Here is a 24,943-nt window from a genome sequence, read left to right as displayed (position 1 = left end):
CCTCCATCCCTTCTTCTCTACCTAACACATTCTCACCCTCTGGCTTCCCCTTCATACTCCCTCTATCTCAAACTCCCTTATGTATGGTAACTCTACCCCAACCTCAACCTGTCTTTCCTCCCTCCCTCCTCCTCTGAACCCTGACCCCCACATATGCTCTCTCTCTTAACCCCCTCCTTCAACCCCTGTCACCCCATCCCCCACTCACTCTTCCCCCACTGCCCCCCAAGTCATATCTTCCACTTCAACCACTTCTCCATTCCTCATCTTTCCCCTTCTACCCATTTCTCTGCCTTCATCATTACAAACAGTATCTTATCTACTGTACTGTATGTTATATACAGGATGTAAGTAAACATATAACTTTGTTGTCACTTTCCCTTCTTTTCATTGTTGTTAAGTATATTATGACAACCTTGTGATTCTCCCTCTATCCCTCCATCTCTCTCTCTCCTTCAGTCTGAGTCTGCGTACGTCCAGAGAGTGCCAGAATAAGGAGCGTCTGTTGGAGCAGAGGTTCAGAGCAGCTCTCAGGGACTTCCAACAGTGGCTGGTCAATGCTAAGATCAGCACGGCCAAGTGTTTCGACATCCCCCAGAGTGTCACTGAGGCCTCCACTGGCCTACTGAGGATACAGGTGAGACGTTTAATCCTTTACGGACCTAATTACTTCTAATATACAGTAAATTACCTTTATCAGACTACACAATTAACAAAACACAGAATCTCATACTTCCATAGTGAGTGGTCAGGGGGGTGTCCCCCCTCAGTTTGCCCGCTGTAGAGTGTCCTCTGGCAGGCTTGGCTGAGGGGCTGTGTCTGGTGTGGGCTGGAGGTGCTGGAGCTGGGCTCAGGGCCAAGGGGCTTGAGTGAAAGCTTCACAGCAGGTCTCCCTCTCTCTCTCTCTCTCTCTCTCTCTCGCTCTCTATATATACCAGTCAAAAGTTTGGACACACCTACTCATTCAAGGGTTTTTCTTTATTTTTACTGTTATCTACATTGTAGAATAATAGTGAAGACATCAAAACTATGAAATAACACATATGGAATCATGTAGTAACCTAATTAGTGTTAAAGAAATCATAATAGATTTTAGATTTTAGATTCTTCAAAGTAGCCTTGATGACAGCTCCTTCAAGGCTGTTGGAAAAGCATTCCAGGTGAAGCTGGTTGAGAGAATGCCAAGAGTGTGCAAAGCTGTCATTTTTTTTTTTTTTTCTGTCATCAAGGCAAAGGGTGGCTATTTTAAGAATCTCAAATATAAAATATTTTTTAAACACTTTTTTGGTTACTACATGATTCCATGTGTGTTATTTTATTGTTTTGATGTCTTCACTATTATTCTACAATGTAGAAAATAGTAAAAATAAAGAAAACCCTTGAATGAGTAGGTGTGTCCAAACTTTTGACTGGTACTGTATATATGCTTTTCTCTCATTCTCTCTCTCTCTCTCTCTCTCTCTCTCTCTCTCTCTCTCTCTCTCTCTCTCTCTCTCTCTCTCTCTCTCTCTCTCTCTCTCTCTCTCTCTCTCTCTCTCTCTCTCTCTCTCTATCCATCCCCCTCTCCCTCTCACTCTGCCTCCCTCTCTTTATTTCTCTCTGTCTCTCTCTACCCCCTCTCTCTTCATGTCTCTGAAGCTGGCAGGCGTGACAGTGTGACAGGCTCTTTAGAGGTCCCTAGGGGCCAGTCAGTGAGTCAGGGACAGGGCCATGTCCATCAAGCTAAATAACACCACTCCTGCCAGGTAATTAACTCACAGACCTCAACTATCCGCAGGTGAGACAGTAACACAACAAAGATCAAGGAATACACAGCGGAAGACCATCGCTCCCAGGCTGAGAAAGGGCACATTGCATGGATTTTAGGAATGTTGGTGGAAAATATTTTGCATTTATGTTTTTCTTGTCCTGGAGTACACCTAAACTTTCTGGATGTGTATTTCCAGAGCTCTGGGTGAGAGGGGATGGTAGAGGGTGCATTTCTAGAGCTTTGGGGGTATATTTCTAGAGGTTTTGGGTTCTATTTCCAAAGGACTGTGGGTGAAAGGGGCTGTAAAGGGGATGTTGAAGGGAATATGGGATCAGTCATGTATTATTTATTATTGACTTGGTGGGGAATGTGGAACAATGTTTCCACATGGCTGACCTCCAGGAGGGCCAGCGTGGGGGGTAGAGGGGTAGACGCCAACACTGCATTGTGTCACGCTTAATTGGTGCTATACCATTACATTGGCAGGGAGAGAGAAACACAGAGAGAAAGTGTGAGGGAGAGGGGAGATATAGAGGGAGAGAGAGAGACAAGCAAAAATAGAAAATGAGAGAGAGTGAGCGGGGAGAAAGCGTGTGTGTGCGTGTGTGTGTGTGTGTGAGCATGCTGTGGCTGAAGTGTGTGTGTGATGTGCTAACTGCACAGATGGTGGAGCGGTCCCTGCTGTGTCGCTGTCACCGGCTCAGCTCTCAGGGAGGGGGGGCTGCTGAGGGGCAGGGGGGGCTACTAGCTGAGGAGAATGGCTAACGGGAGGGAGGGGGTGGGGGGTCCCATCAAACCCACGCCTTTCAGACTCACTGAATCCTCTCATCTGAGATCACCTCACTGGGTCTGACACCGCCCACTATTTCTGCTGCCAATAAAAATTGAATAATTAGAACATTTATGCTGATTGTAGCTAGTAGTTTCTGTGCATTAGGCAGTGTTTTATTACAGTACATTGTTCCACCTAATTAGTGGGTGTATTGATGATGACGCAGTTAGATGATAAGCACCTTCTATCCATTGTAATTATTCATTTTAAATTCTAACTCTCCCCCTTTTCTCTCTTTCTCTCTCTCTTTGTGTCTGTAGGAGTTTCTGAATGACAGGGAGCATGGCCAGGCCAGACTGAGTGCAGTAGGGACCAGTGGAGAGCTGCTCATGGCTGTAGTGCCTAAAGACAGAGTAGTGGGGGTCAAGGCCAAGGTGGCTAACGCCAGAGAGGACTGGAAGAGCCTCATGACCAACCTACAGATGAGAGAGACTGCACTAAAGGTGAATACTGTGTGTGTGTGTGTGTGTATAGCTGTGTATAGACAGATGACTGACTGTATCTATACATGTGATGTTGTCAGAACCTGCAGTCTCAGATGAGAGACTTCGAGGTCAGCGCTGAGCCGCTCCAGGATTGGCTGAACAGCACTGAGGTCATAGTTCAGGAGAGCAGCGCTCGACTACATGACCTCCCGGCCAAGAGACAGGAGCTTAGCAAGTTACAGGTACACCCCTTACCCCTTCCTGGTTCTGCCAAAAGGACCACACATTTACAATCCATTTTTGGGGAGTGGGTCACGTTCTATTGGAAAGCCATGGGATGTTTAAAATGAAACTTGTAATACAATCTATATATAGATAGTAGGTACTCTTCTCAGAGCGGCATAATGGGTTGTAGCATGCATGTTAAGGTCCCTTCTAAGTGGACAAAATAGTATTTGTTACTATATGTAGTACTGCTACCATGATTCCTTACCTCCACTCTCAGCATCAAACACCTCTTCCTGCCAGGCCTCAGATCCACCTAGTGCCTCCATTCCCCTCCTACAGTTACACTGGTTATCTAACTTACAGACGGGTACCAAAACTAATAACACACAACAATGGTGGCCAGTTACATAAAACCTAATAGAACACCAAACACCTAATCTAGTTTATTTTTTTATGGACTCAGTTCAGTTCATTGTGTGTTATTGAACCTTGTCTTTTTTTCTTTTCAAAACCTGTTTTATAAGCGCATGCTTTCTGTCAGTACAGTTTATTTAGTGATATAACTGACTGGATTCAGTTGGGAGAGAAGAGAGATGTAGTTATACCTAAGCTACATTATGTCCCTTAAGTAAGTCTGAAATCAATTTAGAGCATACTGGGACCTATAATTACATTTGTCAAGCACCGCTGGATCAGATTAGAGCAGCATTTTGACACAATAGTCGGAGGATAAGTCCAAAATCTAATTAATTTCCTTTTTTATTCTGTGCGGCTAAAAAAACATTTTCAGGATACGATAACAGCCCTAGCCACGGCTCGCCGAGACAAAAAAAAAGAGAGACAGGAGGAAAGATGAACCTGACAAAATAAATAAATAATAAATATCAAGCGCATCTGAAAGCTCTGCCCCTTATCGTTGTTGCTATTTTTGTATTTAATCTGTCGCCTGTTGTAGCGCTTCTGTTTCTCGCCTGCCCTTTGTCTGCCCTGCAAGCAATAACATCTCCCCCGAAGCTCTACTGTACAATACAATACAAGCTGTATGTCTGATCCCTACGCTACCAATACCCCCTCCCTCTATCATACCTTCCCCTTCTCTCAGCATCCTTCAGCCTTGACTCCTCTCCCCCTGTTCTGTTCTGTTGTATCTACCTGACTAACCATGGTCTTTTAAAAAAAGAACATCAAGAGATGTTGTGGATGCAATTTTTTAAGATGTTGTGGTATTCCCCTTGTCTTATCCCTGGATGTTAATGTTGCTCTGTCTCTGTCTCTGTGATGTGGCATGTGTCCCCCCTTCGTTCCCCTACCCTGTGGGCCCCTCGTGTACCCTAATCCCTTGAACCTTCATTCCTACTACCCCAATATCAATCAACAAATCCTCCCTACTTTTTATCCCCTTCCCTCTACCCCAAACGTCTACCGCCCCAACCCTCAACCCTCCACCACCATACCCTTCCACGGACTTCCCCCTCCGGTCCTGCGGTCCTCTCCCAGTGTGTGTTGGAGGAGCTTTCATGTCGTGAGGCTGAGCTGGGCAAGCTGAGGGAGAGGGCCCACCGGCTCTGGGAGGGCCAGGCTGCAGGAAAGGGCTTCGTCCACCGTGTGTCCCAGCTGTCTGCACAGTACCTAGCCCTCAGCAACCTGACCAAGGTAATACTAGACCCCCACCTACCTCCTGTTACCCCTTCTGTCACCCCCCTCACTGTTACCCCTGGCTGGGGTAGGTATGGACATGGCTTGGAAGTGTTCCCTGCTTGATGCATGCTCTGCTCCAAGTCAAACTTGTTGTTGGGATTTACAGTTGAAGTCGGAAGTTTACATACACTTAGGTTGGAGTCATTAAAACTCGTTTTTCAACCACTCCATAAATTTCTTCTTAACAAACTATAGTTTTGCAAGTCGGTTAGGACATCTACTTTGTGCATGACACAAGTAATTTTTCCAACAATTGTTTACAGACAGATTATTTCACTTATAATTCACTGTATCACAATTCCAGTGGGTCAGAAGTTTACATACACTAAGTTGACTGTGACTTTAAACAGCTTGGAAAATTCCAGAAAATGATGTAATGGCTTTAGAAGCTTCTGATAGACTAATTGACATAATTTGAGTCAATTGGAGGTGTACCTGTGGATGTATTTCAAGGCCTACCTTCAAACTCAGTGCCTCTTTGCTTGACATCATGGGACAATCAAAAGAAATCAGCCAAAATAAATTATAGACCTCCACAAGTCTGGTTCATCCTTGGGAGCAATTTCCAAATGCCTGAAGGTACCACATTCATCTGTACAAACAATAGTACGCAAGTATAAACACCATGGGACCATGCAGCCGTCATACCGCTCAGGAAGGAGACGCGTTCTGTCTCCTAGAGATGAACGTACTTTGGTGCGAAAAGTGCAAGTCAATCCCAGAACAACAGCAAAGGACCTTGTGAAGATGCTGGAGGAAACAGGTACAAAAGTATCTATATCCACAGTAAAACGAGTCCTATATCGACATAACCTGAAAGGCCGCTCAGCAAGGAAGAAGCCACTTCTCCAAAACCGCCATAAAAAAGCCAGACTATGGTTTGCAACTGCACATGGGGACAAAGATCTTACTTTTTGGAGAAATGTCAGATGAAACAAAAATAGAACTGTTTGGCCATAATGACCATCGTTATGTTTGGAGGAAAAAGGGGGTGGCTTGCAAGCCGAAGAACACCATCCCAACCGTAAAGCACGAGGGTGGCAGCATCATGCTGTGGGGGTGCTTTGCAGCAGGAGGGACTGGTGCACTTCACAAAATAGATGGCCTCATGAGGAAAGAAAAGGATGTGGATATATTGAAGCAACATCTCAAGACATCAGTCAGGAAGTTAAAGCTTGGTCGCAAATGGGTCTTCCAAATGGACAAAGACATCAAGCATACTTCCAAAGTTGTGGCAAAATGGCTTAAGGACAAAAAGTCAAGGTATTGGAGTGGCCATCACAAAGCCCTGACCTCAATCCTATAGAAAATGTGTGGGCAGAACTGAAAAGGTTTGTACGAGCAAGGAGGCCTACAAACCTGACTCAGTTACACCAGCTCTGTCAGGAGAAATGGGCCAAAATTCACCCAACTTATTGTGGGAAGCTTATGGAAGGCTACCCGAAACGTTTGACCCAAGTTAAACAATTTAAAGGCAATGCTACCAAATACTAATTGAGTGTATGTAAACTTCTGACCCACTGGGAATGTGATGAAATAAATAAAAGCTGAAATAAATCATTCTCTCTACTATTATTCTGACATTTCACATTCTTAAAATAAAGTGGGGATCCTAACTGACCTAAGACAGGGAATTTATACTAGGATTAAATGTAATGAATTGTGAAAAACTGAGTTTAAATGTATTTGGCTAAGGTGTATGTAAACTTCCGACTTCAACTGTATGTACAGTACCAGTCAAAAGTTTGGACACACCTACTCATTCAAGGATTTTTCTTTATTTTTTCTATTTTCTACATTGTAGAATAACAGTGAAGACATCAACACTATAAAATAACACATATGGAATCATGTAGTAACCCAGAAAGTGTTAAAGAAATCAAAATATATTTTATATTCGAGATTCTTCAAATAGCCTTGATGACAGCTTTGCACACTCTTGGCATTCTCTCAACCAGCTTTACCTGGAATACTTTTCCAACAGTCTTGAAGGAGTTCCCACATATGCTGAGCACTTGTTGGCTGCTTTCCTTCACTCTGCAGTCCGACTCATCCCAAACCATCTCAATTGGATTGAGGTCAAGGGATTGTGGAGGCCAGGTCATCTGATGCAGCACTCCATCACTCTCCTTCTTGGTAAAATAGCCCTTACACAGCCTGGAGGTGTGTTGGGTCATTGTCCTGTTGAAAAACAAATGATAGTCCCACTAAGCGCAAACCAGATGGGATGGCGTATCGCTGCAGAATGCTGTGGTAGCCATGCTGGTTAAGTGTGCTTTGAATTCTAAATAAATCACAGACAGTGTCACCAGCAAAGCACCCCCACACCATAACACCACCTCCTCCATGCTTTACGGTGGGAACTACACATGCAGAGATCATCTGTTCACCCACACCGCGTCTCACAAAGACACTGCGGTTTGAACCAAAAATCTCCAATTTGGACTCCAGACCAAAGGACACATTTCCACCGGTCTAATGTCCATCACTCATGTTTCTTGGCCCAAGCAGGTCTCTTCTTCTTATTGATGTCCTTTAGTAGTGGTTTCTTTGCAGTAATTCGACCATGAATGCCTGATTCACACAGTCCCCTCTGAACAGTTGATGTTGAGATGTGTCTGTGACTTGAACTCTGATGCATTTACTTGGGCTGCAATTTCTGAGGCTGGTAACTAATGAATTTTTCCTCTGCAGTAGAGGTAACTCTGGGTCTTCCATTCCTGTGGCGGTCCTCATGAGAGCCAGTTTCATCATAGCGCTTGATGGTTTTTGCGACTGCACTTGAAGAAACCTTCTAAGTAATTGAAATGTTCCATATTGACTGACCTTCATGTCTTAAAGTAATGATGGACTGTCATTTCTCTTTGCTTATTTGAGCTGTTCTTTTTTTCTTTTTCATTTTTTTTCTGGGGGTAGATCAGCTTAATATTGCAGATAGATTGTAACTTCTATCAATGTAATTGTCTGCATCACTTCCAATCCCCCATGTTTTTTATATATATACTCCCCTTTATTACTTTTCAACCCCGTCATCCTTTCCCTACTTGGGGTAAATTAGTGAACAACAATGCCCAGGCCTCTACTTCCAGCCTATACTTACTATCTACACCTTATTTGAGCTGTTCTTGCCATAATATGGACTTGGTCTTTTACCAAATAGGGCTATCTTCTGTATACCCCCCGTACCTTGTCACAACACAACTGATTGGCTCAAACGCATTAATAAATTCCACAAATTAACTTTTAAGAAGGCACACCTGTTAATTGAAATGTATTCCAAGTGACTACCTCATGAAGCTGGTTGAGAGAATGCCAAGAGTGTGCAAAGCTGTCATCAAGGCAAAGGGTGGCTATTTGAAGAATCTTAAATATAAAATATATACTTAAACCCTTTGAATGAGTAGGTGTGTCCAAACTTTTGACTGGTAGTGTATGTCAAAGCATAGTGGTTACTCTGTGGTTTTCTGTATCTGTCTCTTTCTATTTTCATGTATGCTGCTGTGTCATGTATTTCCAAATTACTGATCACAACACGGCAATACATGAATCAAGTGTGAATCTGCTTGTTTCAGCTAAAAATGTTCACTACTACAGTATACAGTGGGGAAAAAAAGTATTTAGTCAGCCACCAATTGTGCAAGGTCTCCCACTTAAAAAGATGAGAGAGGCCTGTAATTTTCATCATAGGTACACGTCAACTATGACAGACAAATTGAGATTTTTTTTCCCAGAAAATCACATTGTAGGATTTGTAATGAATTTATTTGCAAATTATGGTGGAAAATAAGTATTTGGTCACCTACAAACAAGCAAGATTTCTGGCTCTCACAGACCTGTAACTTCTTCTTTAAGAGGCTCCTCTGTCCTCCACTCGTTACCTGTATTAATGGCACCTGTTTGAACTTGTTATCAGTATAAAAGACACCTGTCCACAACCTCAAACAGTCACAGTCCAAACTCCACTAAGGCCAAGACCAAAGAGCTGTCAAAGGACACCAGAAACAAAATTGTAGACCTGCACCAGGCTGGGAAGACTGAATCTGCAATAGGTAAGCAGCTTGGTTTGAAGAAATCAACTGTGGGAGCAATTATTAGGAAATGGAAGACATACAAGACCACTGATAATCTCCCTCGATCTGGGGCTCCACGCAAGATCTCACCCCGTGGGGGTCAAAATGATCACAAGAACGGTGAGCAAAAATCCCAGAACCACACGGGGGGACCTAGTGAATGACCTGCAGAGAGCTGGGACCAAAGTAACAAAGCCTACCATCAGTAACACACTACGCCGCCAGGGACTCAAATCCTGCAGTGCCAGACGTGTCCCCCTGTTTAAGCCAGTACATGTCCAGGCCCGTCTGAAGTTTGCTAGAGTGCATTTGGATGATCCAGAAGTGGATTGGGAGAATGTCATATGGTGAGATGAAACCAAAATATAACTTTTTGGTAAAAACTCAACTCGTCGTGTTTGGAGGACAAAGAATGCTGAGTTGCATCCAAAGAACACCATACCTACTGTGAAGCATGGGGGTGGAAACATCATGCTTTGGGGCTGTTTTTCTGCAAAGGGACCAGGACGACTGATCCGTGTAAAGGAAAGAATGAATGGGGCCATGTATCGTGAGATTTTGAGTGAAAACCTCCTTCCATCAGCAAGGGCATTGAAGATGAAACGTGGCTGGGTCTTTCAGCATGACAATGATCCCCAACACACCGCCCGGGCAACGAAGGAGTGGCTTCGTAAGAAGCATTTCAAGGTCCTGGAGTGGCCTAGCCAGTCTCCAGATCTCAACCCCATAGAAAATCTTTGGAGGGAGTTGAAAGTCCATGTTGCCCAGCGACAGCCCCAAAACATCACTGCTCTAGAGGAGATCTGCATGGAGGAATGGGCCAAAATACCAGCAACAGTGTGTGAAAACCTTGTGAAGACTTACAGAAAACGTTTGACCTGTGTCATTGCCAACAAAGGGTATATAACAAAGTATTGAGAAACTTTTGTTATTGACCAAATACTTATTTTCCACCATAATTTGCAAATAAATTCATTAAAAATCCTACAATGTGATTTTCTGGATATTTTTTTCTCATTTTGTCTGTCATAGTTGACGTGTACCTATGATGAAAATTACAGGCCTCTCTCATCTTTTTAAGTGGGAGAACTTGCACAATTGGTGGCTGACTAAATACTTTTTTTCCCCACTGTATGTGTCAGCACATTCCACCAACAGGCTACTCATGCATATACAAACATTACTCGAACTTGCCATTTTATCAAGAACATGTGAGAGCCTGCAATACATGATGACGTCTCCCTAGGGCCTACATCCCTGAAGAACTACTAAAATATACTGACTATATACATACACTACCGTTCAAAAGTTTGGGGTCACTTAGAAATGTCCTTGTCTTCGAAAGAAAAGCAATTTTTTGGTCCATTAAAATATGGGCCTCTGTATGCCTATGTAGATATTCCATAAAAAACCAGCTGTTTCTAGCTACAATAGCTATTTACAACATTAACAATGTCTACACTGTATTTCTGATCAATTTGATATTATTTTAATGGACAAAAAAATTGCTTTTCATTCGAAAAACAAGGACATTTCTAAGTGACGCCAAACTTTTGAACGGTAGTGTACATACTAATAATTCGATATTAAACTGTTTATGACAGTAGGCCGAGTATGGAAATAGTCATGCAAACACCGTACTCTGCCTATCTTAATCGGCTTAAGGTAAAAATCTAAGTAAGCATACGCCAATTAAAACACCTGGTTTTCTGAGCAATATTTTGAACTGTTAGGACATGTGAACACCTTAATCGGCATTCCAGTGGTGTATTTGATCTGCACATGTACCAGCACCCGTAACGCAAGCCTCCCTCTTATGCGCTGGTGAAGTGAATTCGGAAAAACTGAAAAAATGCATCTTAGAAATAGTTTTCACTTACAAACTTCACATGTCCTAACTCACTTTTGCAAAAATAACATGGTCACTGTGGTAGAACATTTATTTTGATTGCCGATTTTCTACATTGATAAAAAGTCCCATCAGTAGCCAGATTTCAGATGTGTCAATGTAAACAGGATTATTAGGGAAATTGTTTTTCTTGCAAAGCATGTAAACGTTTTAAACAAACTATTGTATTAATCTGACTATCCACAATAATCGTATTATTGTGTGCATATAACCATGCTCACTGAAATACCAGATAGGAAATACTGCTATGCTAGTATTGGGTTGACCTTCTGAAGCAATCACTTCACTAGATTGGTCACACGAGAATATCCAGCTATGATGAATGTGGTTTATTTACATTGTTGTCTAGCGAGCTAGGCTATTTATAGGTCTTCCCTCAGTAACATAGAAACAGGAGGAAGAGAATCGCTTGAGAAAGCCACGTGTAGCCAGCACTGTGGATATGTTAAGCGGGAAAGAAAAGGTTGCCACTGTATTATTTTCTTGTCCGTAACATATCCATGGCCACATTTATAAAAACATGTTTTGATTTTATTGACAGTGGGGAAAGATAGAGAGAGGTTGTGTCAAAGGCCGTAGGACTGGACTCTAACCTATGCCAACATGGTATAATTATGTGCAAGAGGCTGTGGCATAACCACTAGACCAGCATATTTTCTGCAGAAAATATCATCTTTCCCAGAGTGAAAGGAAAACCACTGTTTTGATGGTCCTGAAATGTTCTTATGTAGGTCTTATTTGATCCTTGGTCTATGCTACCACTCCAAACCGTTTCTACATGCCCCTATACAGTGTACCTTGTTTAAGTTGCTCTGCTTGGTCTCAGGACAAGGCCTCCAGGATAGAGCGCATCGTAGGGGAGCACCGTCTGTTCTCCCAGGGTCTGACGGAGCTCCAGGACTGGGTGTCTGAGGCTGAGAGGACCCTGAACACCTGCCTCTCCCCCACCGCCGACAAAACTGTACTGGAGGACAGGATGATACAGCTGGAGGTAGGTTTGGAAGACTAGAAGAATGGAATAGAGATATCTAGGGACTCTATAGTTTTGCCCAAAGATCGAGAAGGAGTTGTATCTCTCAAAAGTGATTACAAATCCATGTGTAGTATCAGTGATTACTCCCCTCGTGTAAACATTCGGAGGCTCTCAAGACTAGTGTACAACTGAATTACTCTTTGTCTGTGTTTGTGTCGATGGTTGTATCTGTATCTAAAACTGTGTCTATGGTTGTAACTGTATCTTTATCTGTGATTGTGTGTCCCCAGGCCCTGTTGGCGGCCCGTCAGGAGAGGGAGATCCAGCTGAAGATGTTGCTAACACGTGGTGATGCTGTCCAGAGGAACACCTCTGCTGAGGGGGTCCCCGTGGTCCGAAAACAGATCCAGGACCTCAAGGACTCCTGGGACTCTCTGCTGTCCGCCTCCATCCAGTGTAAAAGGTTAGGAGACATATTTGACTTTAATCAATCTATTTAATCTAGGGGTTCAAAGGGGTTAAATGGTAGGAAATAAGACAATGTTATCAGGTAATCGTTTGACAAAGAAAAATAAGCATTCATTGTATTAGATAATAATAATCATAATAATAATAATATATGCCATTTAGCAGATGATAAGATTAGTATTAGATTATAATACACTCTTGAAGTAATTTGTATTAACACTCCAGTGAGTCTATCCCAGCTGATTTAGGTCGGTTGAATTTGTAGGAGCAGCTGGCTCTATCAGTAGCTACAAGTAAAAAATATTGACATTTTTAAAAGTTGGCTGGTCAAAAAGCCACCATTTTTGTAGAACGACCCTAACAGTCACTAACCCTGGAGAATGAATGTGTGTGTTTCCTGATCCAGTCAGCTGGAGGGGGCCCTGTCCCAGTGGACCAGCTACCAGGAGGACGTGGGTCAGTTTATCATGTGGATGGAGCGTGTGGAGGCCACTCTGGGCTGCTCAGACAGACAGTACTCTGAGATGAGAGACAAGACCGCCAACCTGGGCAAGACCAAGGTACAGTACTGGACTCACTGTAATGGATGGGTGTATACACATTGGTGGTGGATGGAGGGAATCCACACCTTACAATGTAAAGCACTTTGACTCCTGAAAATAACTAAATGCAATTCACCATCATCACCTTGTAGTGTTGTTGATTTTCACACTAAGAAGGGATTCTTTTTTTAAAGTGACATGTTTTAAGTATTTAATCTCTCATGTTCTTATGCTGTATCCAGAGCTGGTTAATGTGATACTGTATGTGTTTTAGCTTCTATATGAGGAGGTCCTGAGCCACAGCAGTCCATTAGAGACCATCGCTACCAAGGGCTCCAACATGGCTGAACACTACACTACCCATCAGGAGGTACACAGCCTACAGGAGAGATACACCACCATCACAGACAAGGCCAAGGTACCCACAGCCTTAATACTTCATTATGTTTCCCTTCATGTCCTTAAAGGTAGTCTTTCCCAGGACTGGATAATGAAGTAGCTTTATTTCATTTGTAGGTCACAAGAGAATTCAAAAGGGCTTAGATGCCAAAGATGTTTGGGAACCACTACTTGAAACGGTAACCCAGTCATGTTTCTCTACGTGGTATCTCTCTGTGTTGTGTCCCAGGCTGCAGTCAGCAAGGCTAAGGATCTGGTCCTGGCCCATCAGGATTACCAGAGGGGGCTGCACATGTTTGAAGACTGGCTGGAGCAGGAGCAGGGAACCCTGGGCTCGCTGTCCCACCCAGAGGGGGATGTGGACACCCTGGAGAACACACTACAGCAGATACAGGTCAGTACAGTACAGCCTACTGTAGGCCTGGTTTGGTGTGGGTCAGTGCTATCCGGGACCCTTACCTTAACCATTTTACATTTCAACTTTAATGAGGTAGGGACATCCCAAGGATTCCGGATAGTGTGTCAGTTGGTTTTGAATGATATATCGTGATAAATGTAACTATTTTGCTCGATAACAATAAATTCAATGATAAAAATTTTTTTTAATGGACAGTTACTTTACATTATCATCAGGGCTCTAGACAATTTTTTTACAGTGCCAAGTAAGACAACTGAGATAGTAGCCTATGAGTCAAAAAGTAAGCTATTTCATCTAACATATCCACGGAATGCATGATTGATATTTTCATGTGCATTCTGTCAAAATAGAATCCAGAATGATCAGATTTATTTTTGTCTCCTCAGCGATAAATTTGCCAACATCTTTGTGCATATTGGCCTATATGCTATATTATTCACCACCTGAAGAAGTGGGAACTCAAAACACTTAGCTAGATTGCTAACTCTAAATATGATATTGTTGCTATGTAGCCATGTATGCTAATTGATTAATCTATCGGTAATTGTAGGCCAATGCCTTACAAGTACTTTCCAGCGCTAGGCCTAGGCTATACTTGATGTAGGCCTATTCACTGCAAATGGCGTGCTCTGCTCTGTTCCGCGGTCGCATTAAAACCATACTACAGCCTACTCCGGTTGTAAAGTGGTACCATGAACTCAAAGAGGTCAGAAATAAAGTATCAATGATATACTCACAGAAAGCACGGACTCTCCTCTCTGTAACTAGAGCAACAGTAGTTGCTTTGAAAACTGTATTTTTCCCGCAATATCATTTTGATCAACCGTCATATGCTTGTGCTTCTCTGAATGCATCTATCCCTCCTCTGTGCACACAGTGGGGAGAAGGACTGAGAGTGGTTTGCTCACACAGCAGCCGACAGTGAAACAGGGACAGGCAGATACTTTGATAGCAGGAATCAACATAATGGATTGGCTGTTACTGTTGACCGAACAATAGTTTTACTACAATCTACATGAACATTGTGTAGCAAAATCACAGAAAATGACCGCCGTATGCAAAATGCTTCGGTAAGAGAAAGGCAATGTCGGTGTCTGGAATTTTTGGTTTATTGTCCCAGCTCTACTGTATCATCCCCCCTCTCTATTTTCTACCTCCATTCTCCCTCTCCTCCACAGCTCCTCCAGGAGCGCTGCTCCCAGGGCCAGTCCCTGCTCTCTTCTGTGCTGTCAAGCAGGGATGGGGTGATTCCGTGGGGTGCGCCCCAGATCGAGGACCGAGCTCTAGACACTGCACAGCGTGAGTGGGGGGCCTACCAGGCCCGGCTGGGGGAGACCAGGGCTACGCTGGGCAATACCCTGGGCAGGCTCAGGCAGATGGGCCAGAGGTTCCAGAGCCTGGCCCTGTGGCTGGACGACATGGAGGGGAAGACCAACATCCGTGGACATCGCAGGTCTGACAGAGCTTCCAAGGATGCCCAGCTAAACCAGCTCCAGGTAGGGGTTAGATAGAGAGAGGAAAGAGACTGTGGTTTGTCTAGTAGTGTTGAAGGATCGTTTACACTGAGTTAGGCTGTGTCTCAATGGTCTCAAACCAACGGGTACAATTTTGGCATGGGATGTCAAAATAATGGCATTTTGATATAAACCATCTACAGTATCTAATTGTAACTCTGTCTTTCTCTGTGAATGGTTGTGCAGCTGTGGCAGGAACGTGTGCTAGCCCGGCAGAGCGAGGTGGATGGGCTGTCTGCTCTGGCCCAGCAGGTCCTGGAGGAGACCCACATCAGCAGCCGGGTCAGCACCAGAGCCACCCAGCTCACCGCCCGATACCACACCCTGATACTCAACACACAGGTGAGACAGTCTCTACTGACTGATCTTTCTGATATGAACTAAATGTACATAAGATAACATTGCATTTACACTCATAGCCCAGTTGTCTGGCAATAGATCTTGTTGCAGTGACTTTCATTGTCTTGAGGCTGTACTGTATCACTGCAGTGAGAGTTCAGTTGAGCCCCAGAACACACCCAGTACACTCAGAAGCCAGTCTCTTCATTTGTCTGCTACTCTTGGGAGAACTAAAGGAAAATCAATGGTGCTCCTCTGGTCCAGGGCTTAGACTGTAATTAAACGCTACAGAAGGCAATCTCACACTCCTCACACACACTGCTGGAGCCTAGAGTGGAAGGGCAATGCCGGCGGAGCCATTGATTTTTACACCTGCAGTAGCACCTCTCACTCTCACACACACACTTTCTGTCTCTCACGTAGGCTACAGTACACACACTTTCTCTCAAGTGTGCTTGTGAACGCAAGCACACATGCACGCACACATAGACACACAGACACACAGACACACACACAGACACACAGACACACTCCCTCTTTCTGTCTCTCTCCCACCCTTTCTCTCTACTCTCACACACACACAATTGTTCTGTGTGAAACGTGGGGCCATATGGGCCGTGGTGCAGAGCTGTTACCTCCGTCTCCATCTCTGCAGTAAAGGTGTGCACTCAGCACTATCAGCTAATTGGAGCTTCACGCCACGGGATCTGCAAGTCAAGTGGATTATGTGCTAAATCCAAAAAATACCTCCTCATTCATAGCCATACCGTCTAAGTCAAGTGGATGATATGTCAAAACCCCCCTAAAAACTCCTGGATTTTATACACAGGACATGAGATATTCGTCAAATGAATGATGTGTCAATAACACCATTTTTGTTTATAATAATATCCACATCCAAGACATAAAAAAAAAAATCTGTATAAGGAATAAAAATATATATTTTCAGGTGTTGAGTTTCATGGTTCTGGGGTGATGCAAGCTGTCTGATGTCACTCATTCTTATACCACAGCCTTTTATCCAATCCGCTTTTAGGAGACCATCAAGCAGCTGAAGGAGGAGCTTAGGAGCATAGAGGAGGCTGAGAAACTCTGTGTGTCCTTCTCTGATTGGCTCAGATCAGCCCAGAAGAATTTCAGAACCGTGGCAGCCAGCATGGAGCCTCTGGACTGGGTTGCCATGGAGAGGAAGATGAAGAAAGTAGAGGTACGGAACACAGACACACCTGGTAGAGTAGGGTTCAACGTGGCTCCTTTTCTGTTCACTTACTGTACAATATTAGATTGCTGCTATAGAACCCAGGCATACAGTAGTTGGTAGCTTAAATGAGTGGTATTGGTACAGAACCCTGAGGTACACCTCCTCGCTAGAGTGCCCTGATAAAAGTGAATGAAGCTTACTTGTGCTATATTACACAGAAATGATTCGTTTTACTCTAGGTAGTTTCATAGCAGTCAGCTTGTAGTCCTTTGTAGCTCTGTTGGTAGAGCATGGCGCTTGTAATGCCAGGGTAGTGGGTTCGATTCCTGGGACCACCCGTACATAAAATATTTATGCACGCATGACTGTAAGTCGCTTTCTATAGAAGTGTCTGCTAAATGGCATATATATTTTAGTACAGAATCATACGAAAGGCTCTTTTCAATCCACTATGCTAGCCAGCAAAAACATTATTTGCTTGCCAAGCAACATAAGGTGCTTGTTCATTACATCAAAGTGATGTGAAAGTTTGCTTAGGCAGTTTGGCTTGGGTTGCAAATATTTGCATGTACAAGCTCTAAGGCTAGCAAAAGCATTTAGTACCTAAATATAAGGACACTTGACAAGATGGTTCCCTGTCTGACTCTCTGATCTGACATCGCTCTTCTCGAGTTGATAAGAAATCGATTTATATATTACGGTGTCCGTGCGCACACTACATAAAAACATCAAAATATCTGTAGTAGTTGACTTGTCACAGTTCATATTGAGTGTGAGGAGGAGGGAGAGAGAGAGTGTGTGTGTGTGTATTGATCGTGTCTTTATGAAGACAAAGCGGGAGCGGCTTTAGAGGAAGCTCTGTAGCAGAGAGAGCCCTCCCACTGTGAAACAGAGGATGAAGAAGCACCAGTGTCAGGAGCCTGCTGGCACAGACACTGTAATTGATGCAATGCCCTTCCCGCTCCGCGTCACACACACACACACACAGACACACACACACACACACACTGTGTAAGCTTCATCTTAAACACACTACACATTTCACACACACTGTCTTTTCATCTAGCAATCCATGAATTACTCTGCCTGCTTATAACACAGTACATACACCCCAATCCACCCAGACCACTAACTACACACACACACACACACACACACTCCTTCCCGCCAGACACACACCCAGGCTTTGCAGTAATCCATGTCTGGGATCGATCTCCCTCTCTGCATAGGAACAGAGGACATGTTGTCATCACATGTGTTCTGGTGGCACTGCAGACTGCAGACTAACACCAGACATCAGCCACACAGGGGAGCTAGATGGAACCCAGTGTGAGGATGGGAGATTAACATGATAATGAGCATAACTGATCGATCCTGCTGGATTGAGTGATAGAAAGATTCAGGCTTTGTACAGTTATTGGACATACATGTACTTATTAGCTGTGGCCAATTATAGATCTCCATAGTGACTAATTTGCTGTTTTTCCATAATTATTTCTCAGAGAGCTTTATGACTATGCAATGTGTTTGGATACAAATATCTTTCTGTACTGTAGAATATAATAGGTACAACCCTAACCCTATACAGAACATACTGTTCTGATAGTCAATTTGAGTATGACATTTATACTGCTGGCAGTTTAATACACTGCACCATCAGTGGAGGCTGCTGAGGGGAGGACGGCTCATAATAATGTCTGGAATGGAGCTAATGGAATGGCATCAAACACATGGAAACCATGTATTGGATGTGTTTGATACCATTCCACTTATTCCGCTCCAGCCATTACCACCGAGCCCGTTCTCCCCAATTAAGGTGCCACCAACCTCCTGTGTGCAGCATTCATAGACAACTCCACACTAAATCACTACAATGACATTAGTAAGAGTCTGTGATGGAACTAGTGGAGATTATATCTACACTTGGCAGTTACCAACAACAGCTGTGTGTTTATGGTATTATTAGACACATAAAGGCAGGTGGTGTTATTAAGAGTCCCATACATACCTGCACATCTTGTTTAGTGTGTCAGATGGAGAAGGTAGAGGAACGTGTGTAGACCGAGACAGACCAGGTTAGTGTATGATCAACAGCAGTAGCAGCAGAGCTGGGCTGTTATTACATAGTTCTCCTGTGATGATGAAAGCTCCATGGTATCCTATAGAATAAAGTATGTGCCTGGAGAGGGGTGTGTGTGTGTGTGTGTGTGTGTGTGTGTGTGTGTGTGTGTGTGTGTGTGTGTGTGTGTGTGTGTGTGTGCTTGCGTGCGTGCGTGCGTGTGTGTGTGTTGGTTGGTTGTCGTGGAAACCCCCGCTGCCTCTGTCCATTATAAGGACCCGGTAATTGGGCCCTCCTTTCATATTTCTCACCTGGGTCTCACCGGGTTCTCACCATGCAGGTGTCAGCTCACCTGCCGGGTTCAAAGACCTTCCAGGAAAAGTGGAGCTTCTCAAACACTGTCGGTGAAACCTCAGGTGGACGGGATAACAGGGTTGTTGGAGGAACAAAGGAATGTGTGTTGGTGTGTGGAATGTTGCTAGAATCACACATACAAGATTAATGTGATACTTGCTGAGAATATTTGGTAATAAAATAAATGCGTTTGTGTAGAAGTTTACGTGCAAGCAAATCTAATTATCTTGGCAACAGTCTTTTTTCTATTGACATTCAATCCAATTGTATTTGTTTAGAACTTATTACAAATTGTGTGTGTATTCACACATGCAGGCAACACTATTTCAACAAATGCTCTTTCATGTATTTTTGTAAAGATTGCATCACTGTGTACACTGAGCTATACGGTACTGTAAACATATCAAACATTCATCCTCTGTGTCTCTATGACCTCTCTCTCTTCCAGACTCTCCAGGCTGAGCTTCAGCAGGGCCATGGCCTGCTCAAGGCCCTCAGGGAGCGGGCAGAGCGGGCTGCAGGCTTCCTGGAGGAAGCTGGAGCTGAGGGGCTGGGAGGGGAGGTGGAGGCCCGGCTGTCCCAACTGGAGGAGCTAGCCGGTGGGCTGCGGCAGGAGCACAGCACCCTGGAGAGGGCTGTGTGTCTGGCCAAGGAGTTCCAGGACAGGTACAAGGCCCAGGCCCAGTGGGTGGTGGAGACCAGAGCCATGCTCAGTGCCCCTCTGGAACCTAAAGCTGAACTGTACCAGAAGAGAGCCCAGCTGGCCAAGTACAAGGTACGGTACCTCTGTAACCACTCACCCTCAGCTCTTTGATTCAATAGAGAGTCATTAAAACTCGTTTTTCAACCACTCCACAAATTTATTGTTAACAAACTATAGTTTTGGCAAGTTGGTTAGGACTGTCACAGTAGCTGATGTGGATGCGGTGTAGGAGTCAGGCGCAGGACACAGAGGCTCAGTCAAAACGACTTTACTCAGACTGAATAGAGAACCAAATCAAACGGCCTCGAAAACACAGGAGGCAAAACGATTACGCAACACAGTGCGTAAAATACTCGTTCCACAATAAGAACGTACAGAGACACCAACGGACAGGCGGACAATCACACACAACTGCAAACAAAACTAAAGGAAACTTATAGGTGACCTAATCAATACACAACATGAAACAGGTGCACTAACAAGACAAGACCAAACAAACATCGAGACATCAAGCGGTAGTAGCTAGTACTCCGGGGACGACGAACGCCGAAGCCTGCCCGAACAAGGAGGAGGAGCAGTCTCTGCGGAATTGACTGGAGCCGTGCGCTGACCCCGGGCTCGGGGACGACCAGGAGGACGCGGAGCCGGGCGCGTGGGATGACTACGGTGGAACTCAGTCAGGAGAGATGGATCTAAAATGTCCCTCCTAGGCACCCAGCACCGTTCCTCCGGACCGTACCCCTCCCACTCCACGAGATATTGTAGACCCCCCCTCCGACGTCTCGAATCCATGATGGACCGGACTGAGTACGCCGGAGCCCCCTCGATGTCCAGTGGGGGCGGAGGGGTCTCTCTTATCTCACTGTCCTGGAGTGGACCAGCTACCACCGGCCTGAGGAGAGACACATGGAACGAGGGGTTAATGTGATAGTCATTAGGCAGTTGCAACTTGTAACACACCTCGTTCAATCTCCTCAGGACTTTAAATGGCCCCACAAACCGCCGGCCAAGCTTCCGGCAGGGCAGGCGAAGGGGCAGGTTTCGAGTCAAGAGCCAGACTCGATCTCCAGGGGCGTATACAGGACCCTCACTGCGGTGGAGATCGGCGCTCGCCTTCTGCCTGCGGATGGCCCGCTGCAGATGTACGTGTGCAGCGTTCCACGTCTCCTCCGAGCGCCGAAACCACTCATCCACCGCAGGAGCCTCGATCTGGCTCTGATGCCATGGTGCCAGAACCGGCTGATACCCTAACACGCACTGGAAAGGGGTCAGGTTAGTAGAGGAGTGGCGAAGAGAGTTCTGAGCCATCTCTGCCCAGGGGATATACCCCGACCACTCCTCCTGCCGGCCCTGGCAATATGATCTCAGAAACCTACCCACATCCTGGTTCACTCTCTCCACCTGCCCATTACTCTCAGGGTGGAAACCCGAGGTAAGGCTAACCGAGACCCCCAAGCGTTCCATGAACGCCCTCCAGACTCTAGAGGTGAATTGGGGACCCCGATCAGACACTATATCCTCGGGAACCCCGTAGTGCCGGAAGACGTGGGTGAACAAAGCCTCAGCGGTCTGTAGGGCAGTAGGGAGACCCGGCATTGGAATGAGACGACAGGCCTTAGAGAACCGATCCACAACGACCAGAATAGTGGTATTCCCTGAGAGGGGGAAGGTCCGTGACAAAGTCCACCGAGAGGTGAGACCACGGCCGTTGTGGAACGGGCAGGGGTTGTAACTTCCCCCTGGGCAGGTGTCTAGGCGCCTTACACTGAGCGCACACCCGAGCAGGAGGAGACATAAACCCTCACGTCCCTAGCCAATGTTGGCCACCAGTACTTAACACTAAGGCAGTGCACTGTCCGGCCAATACCTGGATGTCCAGAGGAGGGTGACGTATGAGCCCAATAAATGAGCCGATCACGGACCTCGAGCGGCACGTACGTCCGACCCACTGGACACTCTGGGGGAGTAGGGTCGGTGCGTAACGCCCGCTCAATTTCCGCATCGACCTCCCATACCACCGGTGCCACCAGACAAGACTCTGGCAGTATGGGAGTGGGCTTTTGGACCTCTCCTCTGTGTCATACCGCCGGGACAGAGCGTCTGCCTTACCGTTCTGGGACCCTGGGATGTAAGTGATCTTAAAAACGAACCGGGTCAGAAACATGTTCCATCTAGCCTGACGAGGGTTCAATCTCCTAGCTGCCCGGATGTACTCCAGGTTACGATGGTCAGTCAGAATGAGAAAAGGGTGTTGAGCCCCCTCAAGCCAATGCCTCCACACCTTTAGGGCTTGAACCACGGCTAACAGCTCCCTGTCCCCTACGTCATAATTACGTTCCGCCAGGCTGAGCTTTTTAGAATAAAAAGCGCAGGGACGGAGCTTAGGAGGCATGCCGGAGCGTTGTGACAGTACTGCCCCAATACCGGCCTCTGATGCGTCCACCTCTACCTGGAACGCTAAAGCGGGGTCCGGGTGCGCCAGCACCGGAGCCGAAGTGAACAGGTCCTTCAGTTTACAAAACGCCCTGTCCGCTTCAGCCGACCACAGCAAACGCACCGGGCCCCCCTTCAGCAGGGAAGTAATGGGAGCTGCCACCTGTCCAAAACCCCGGATAAACCTCCGGTAGTAATTGGCAAAACCCAAAAACTGCTGCACCTCTTTAACAGTGGTTAGGGTTTGCCAGTTACGCACGGCTGACACACGGTCAATCTCCATCTTCACCCCAGACGCGGACATCCGATGACCCAAGAAGGAGATGGACTCCTGGAAAAAACAGACATTTCTCTGCCTTGACATACAAGTCATGCTCCAACAGCCTACCTAACACTCGGCGCACCAGGGCTACATGCTCGGCTCGTGTGGCAGAGTACACTAGGATGTCGTCAATGTACACTACCACTCCCTGCCCATGCAGGTCCCGGAAGATCTCGTCCACAAATGATTGGAAGACTGAAGGAGCATTCATTAACCCGTATGGCATGACAAGATACTCATAATGACCTGAGGTGGTACTAAATGCCGTCTTCCATTCATCTCCCTCCCTAATGCGCACCAAGTTATAGGCGCTCCTGAGATCCAGTTTTGTGAAGAAACGCGCTCCGCGTAAGGATTCAGTCATACTCGCAATCAGAGGTAGAGGGTAACTGTATTTCACAGTGATCTGATTGAGACTACGGTAATCAATACACGGGCGCAACCCTCCATCCTTCTTCTTCACAAAAAAGAAACTCGAGGACGCAGGGGAAGTGGAGGGCCGTATGTATCCTTGTCTCAGGGACTCAGCTATGTATGTCTCCATAACCGCCGTCTCCTCTTGAGACAGAGGATAAACATGGCTCTGCGGGAGTGCCGCACCTGTCTGGAGGTTTATCGCACAATCTCCCTGTCTATGAGGTGGCAATCGCGTCGCCCTCGTCTTGCTGAACACGAGTGCCAAATCCTCATACTCAGGGGGAATGTGCATTGCGGGCACTTGGTTCGGACTCTCCACCGTGGTCGCCCCAACGGAAACACCTAAACATCGCCCAACACACTGGTCAGACCATTCCTTGAGAGCCCTCTGTTGCCACAAAATGGTGGGGTCATGGGTGATTAACCATGGAAGCCCCAGCACCACGGGATACGCAGGAGAGTCAATCAGGTACAACTGAATAATCTCCTCATGACCCCCCTGCGTCATCATCTTTAGTGGCGCTGTGACCTCCCTAATCAACCCAGATCCCAACGGGCGGCTATCTAGGGCATGGACAGGAAAGGGTGCATCAACGGGCAAGAGGGAAATCCCTAACTCAGTACAAAATTTCCGATCAATGAAATTCCCAGCTGCGCCTGAATCGACTAGCGCCTTATGCTGGGAATGAGATGCAACCTGAGGAAATACCACAGGTATACACAAGTGAACAACAGAGAGCTCTGGGTGAGTGGGGCGCCTACTCACCTGAAATGACTCCCCAGTGCGCGACCTGTTGCCCCGATTCCCTGGAGACCCTCCCCAGCACCTGGCCGCAGTGTGTCCTCCACGGCCACAGCTGGTGCAGGGGGCGGCCCCCCTCGGGTTCTCTCTCCTTCTCTCTCTAGCGCCAGCACCCCCGAGCTCCATAGGGCTCGGCTCGGAGGTGCTGGGGGATGGAATGGACGGCCCCAACTTGGGACGTCCGCGGGTGGCCAGCAGGGTATCCAGACGGATGGACATGTCCACTAGCTGGTCGAAGGACAGATTGGTGTCCCTGCAGGCCAGCTCTCGACGAACGTCCTCACGCAGGCTACACTGGTCGATGAGGGCCCTCTCATTCCACCCCGCATCCGCCGCTAGCGTCCGGAAATCCAGGGCGAACTCCTGTGCGCTCCTCTTCCCCTGTCGGAGAGACAGGAGATGAGGGCGGAAACGCTCTCATATCCCGAGTGCGCCGGGTGTATGGTGGCCAGGTAGAGTTCCACCTGAAGGAGGAACCCCTGACACCCGGCTGCGGTGCCATCATACGCCCTCGGGAGCGAGAGCCGAATCCCACTGGATTCCGGAGCTGGTCTGGTGGGGCTGGCCGATGGTGATGGTAATGTAGGAGGGGGTGTGGGCACGCCTCCCCGTTCCCATCGGCGCAGGGTGTTCATCACCTCCTGCATGGTGGAGCCGAGTTGCTGGATCCTGGCGTCCTGGCAGCTGACCCGATCCTCCAGCGACTCGGTCGCCGCCGCTGCTCCTGCTGACTCCATGGTATTGGTGTGTGATTCTGTCACAGTAGCTGATGTGGATGCGGTGTAGGAGTCAGGCGCAGGACACAGAGGCTCAGTCAAAACGACTTTACTCAGACTGAATAGAGAACCAAATCAAACGGCCTCGAAAACACAGGAGGCAAAACGATTACGCAACACAGTGCGTAAAATACTCGTTCCACAATAAGAACATACAGAGACACCAACGGACAGGCGGACAATCACACACAACTGCAAACAAAACTAAAGGAAACTTATAGGTGACCTAATCAATACATAACATGAAACAGGTGCACTAACAAGACAAGACCAAACAAACATCGAGACATCAAGCGGTAGTAGCTAGTACT

At 46.2% G+C, this 24,943-nt stretch overlaps 1 protein-coding gene across 5 annotated transcripts in view; it reads left to right on the top strand.

Annotated features, from left to right (window-relative positions):
- The window catches only part of LOC121548783 (nesprin-1), a 121,462-nt gene that overhangs the window by 15,487 nt on the left and 81,032 nt on the right, over positions 1-24,943 (top strand). For all 5 annotated transcript variants that reach the window (XM_041860349.2, XM_041860348.2, XM_041860347.2 and 2 more), the window contains 13 exons: positions 460-637; positions 2,843-3,025; positions 3,106-3,249; positions 4,733-4,888; positions 11,739-11,903; positions 12,176-12,348; positions 12,760-12,913; positions 13,170-13,313; positions 13,524-13,688; positions 14,891-15,208; positions 15,413-15,568; positions 16,602-16,772; positions 19,628-19,954. In XM_041860349.2, coding sequence (XP_041716283.2) covers positions 460-637; positions 2,843-3,025; positions 3,106-3,249; positions 4,733-4,888; positions 11,739-11,903; positions 12,176-12,348; positions 12,760-12,913; positions 13,170-13,313; positions 13,524-13,688; positions 14,891-15,208; positions 15,413-15,568; positions 16,602-16,772; positions 19,628-19,954 — 2,434 coding nt within the window. The remainder of the gene's footprint in view (positions 1-459; positions 638-2,842; positions 3,026-3,105; positions 3,250-4,732; positions 4,889-11,738; positions 11,904-12,175; positions 12,349-12,759; positions 12,914-13,169; positions 13,314-13,523; positions 13,689-14,890; positions 15,209-15,412; positions 15,569-16,601; positions 16,773-19,627; positions 19,955-24,943) is intronic.

This window comes from Coregonus clupeaformis, chromosome 33, assembly GCF_020615455.1.
Source record: "Coregonus clupeaformis isolate EN_2021a chromosome 33, ASM2061545v1, whole genome shotgun sequence".
NCBI lineage: Eukaryota > Metazoa > Chordata > Actinopteri > Salmoniformes > Salmonidae > Coregonus > Coregonus clupeaformis.
The sequence above is the reverse complement of the archived record's forward strand: the minus strand, read 5'-3'. Positions and strand labels throughout refer to the sequence as shown.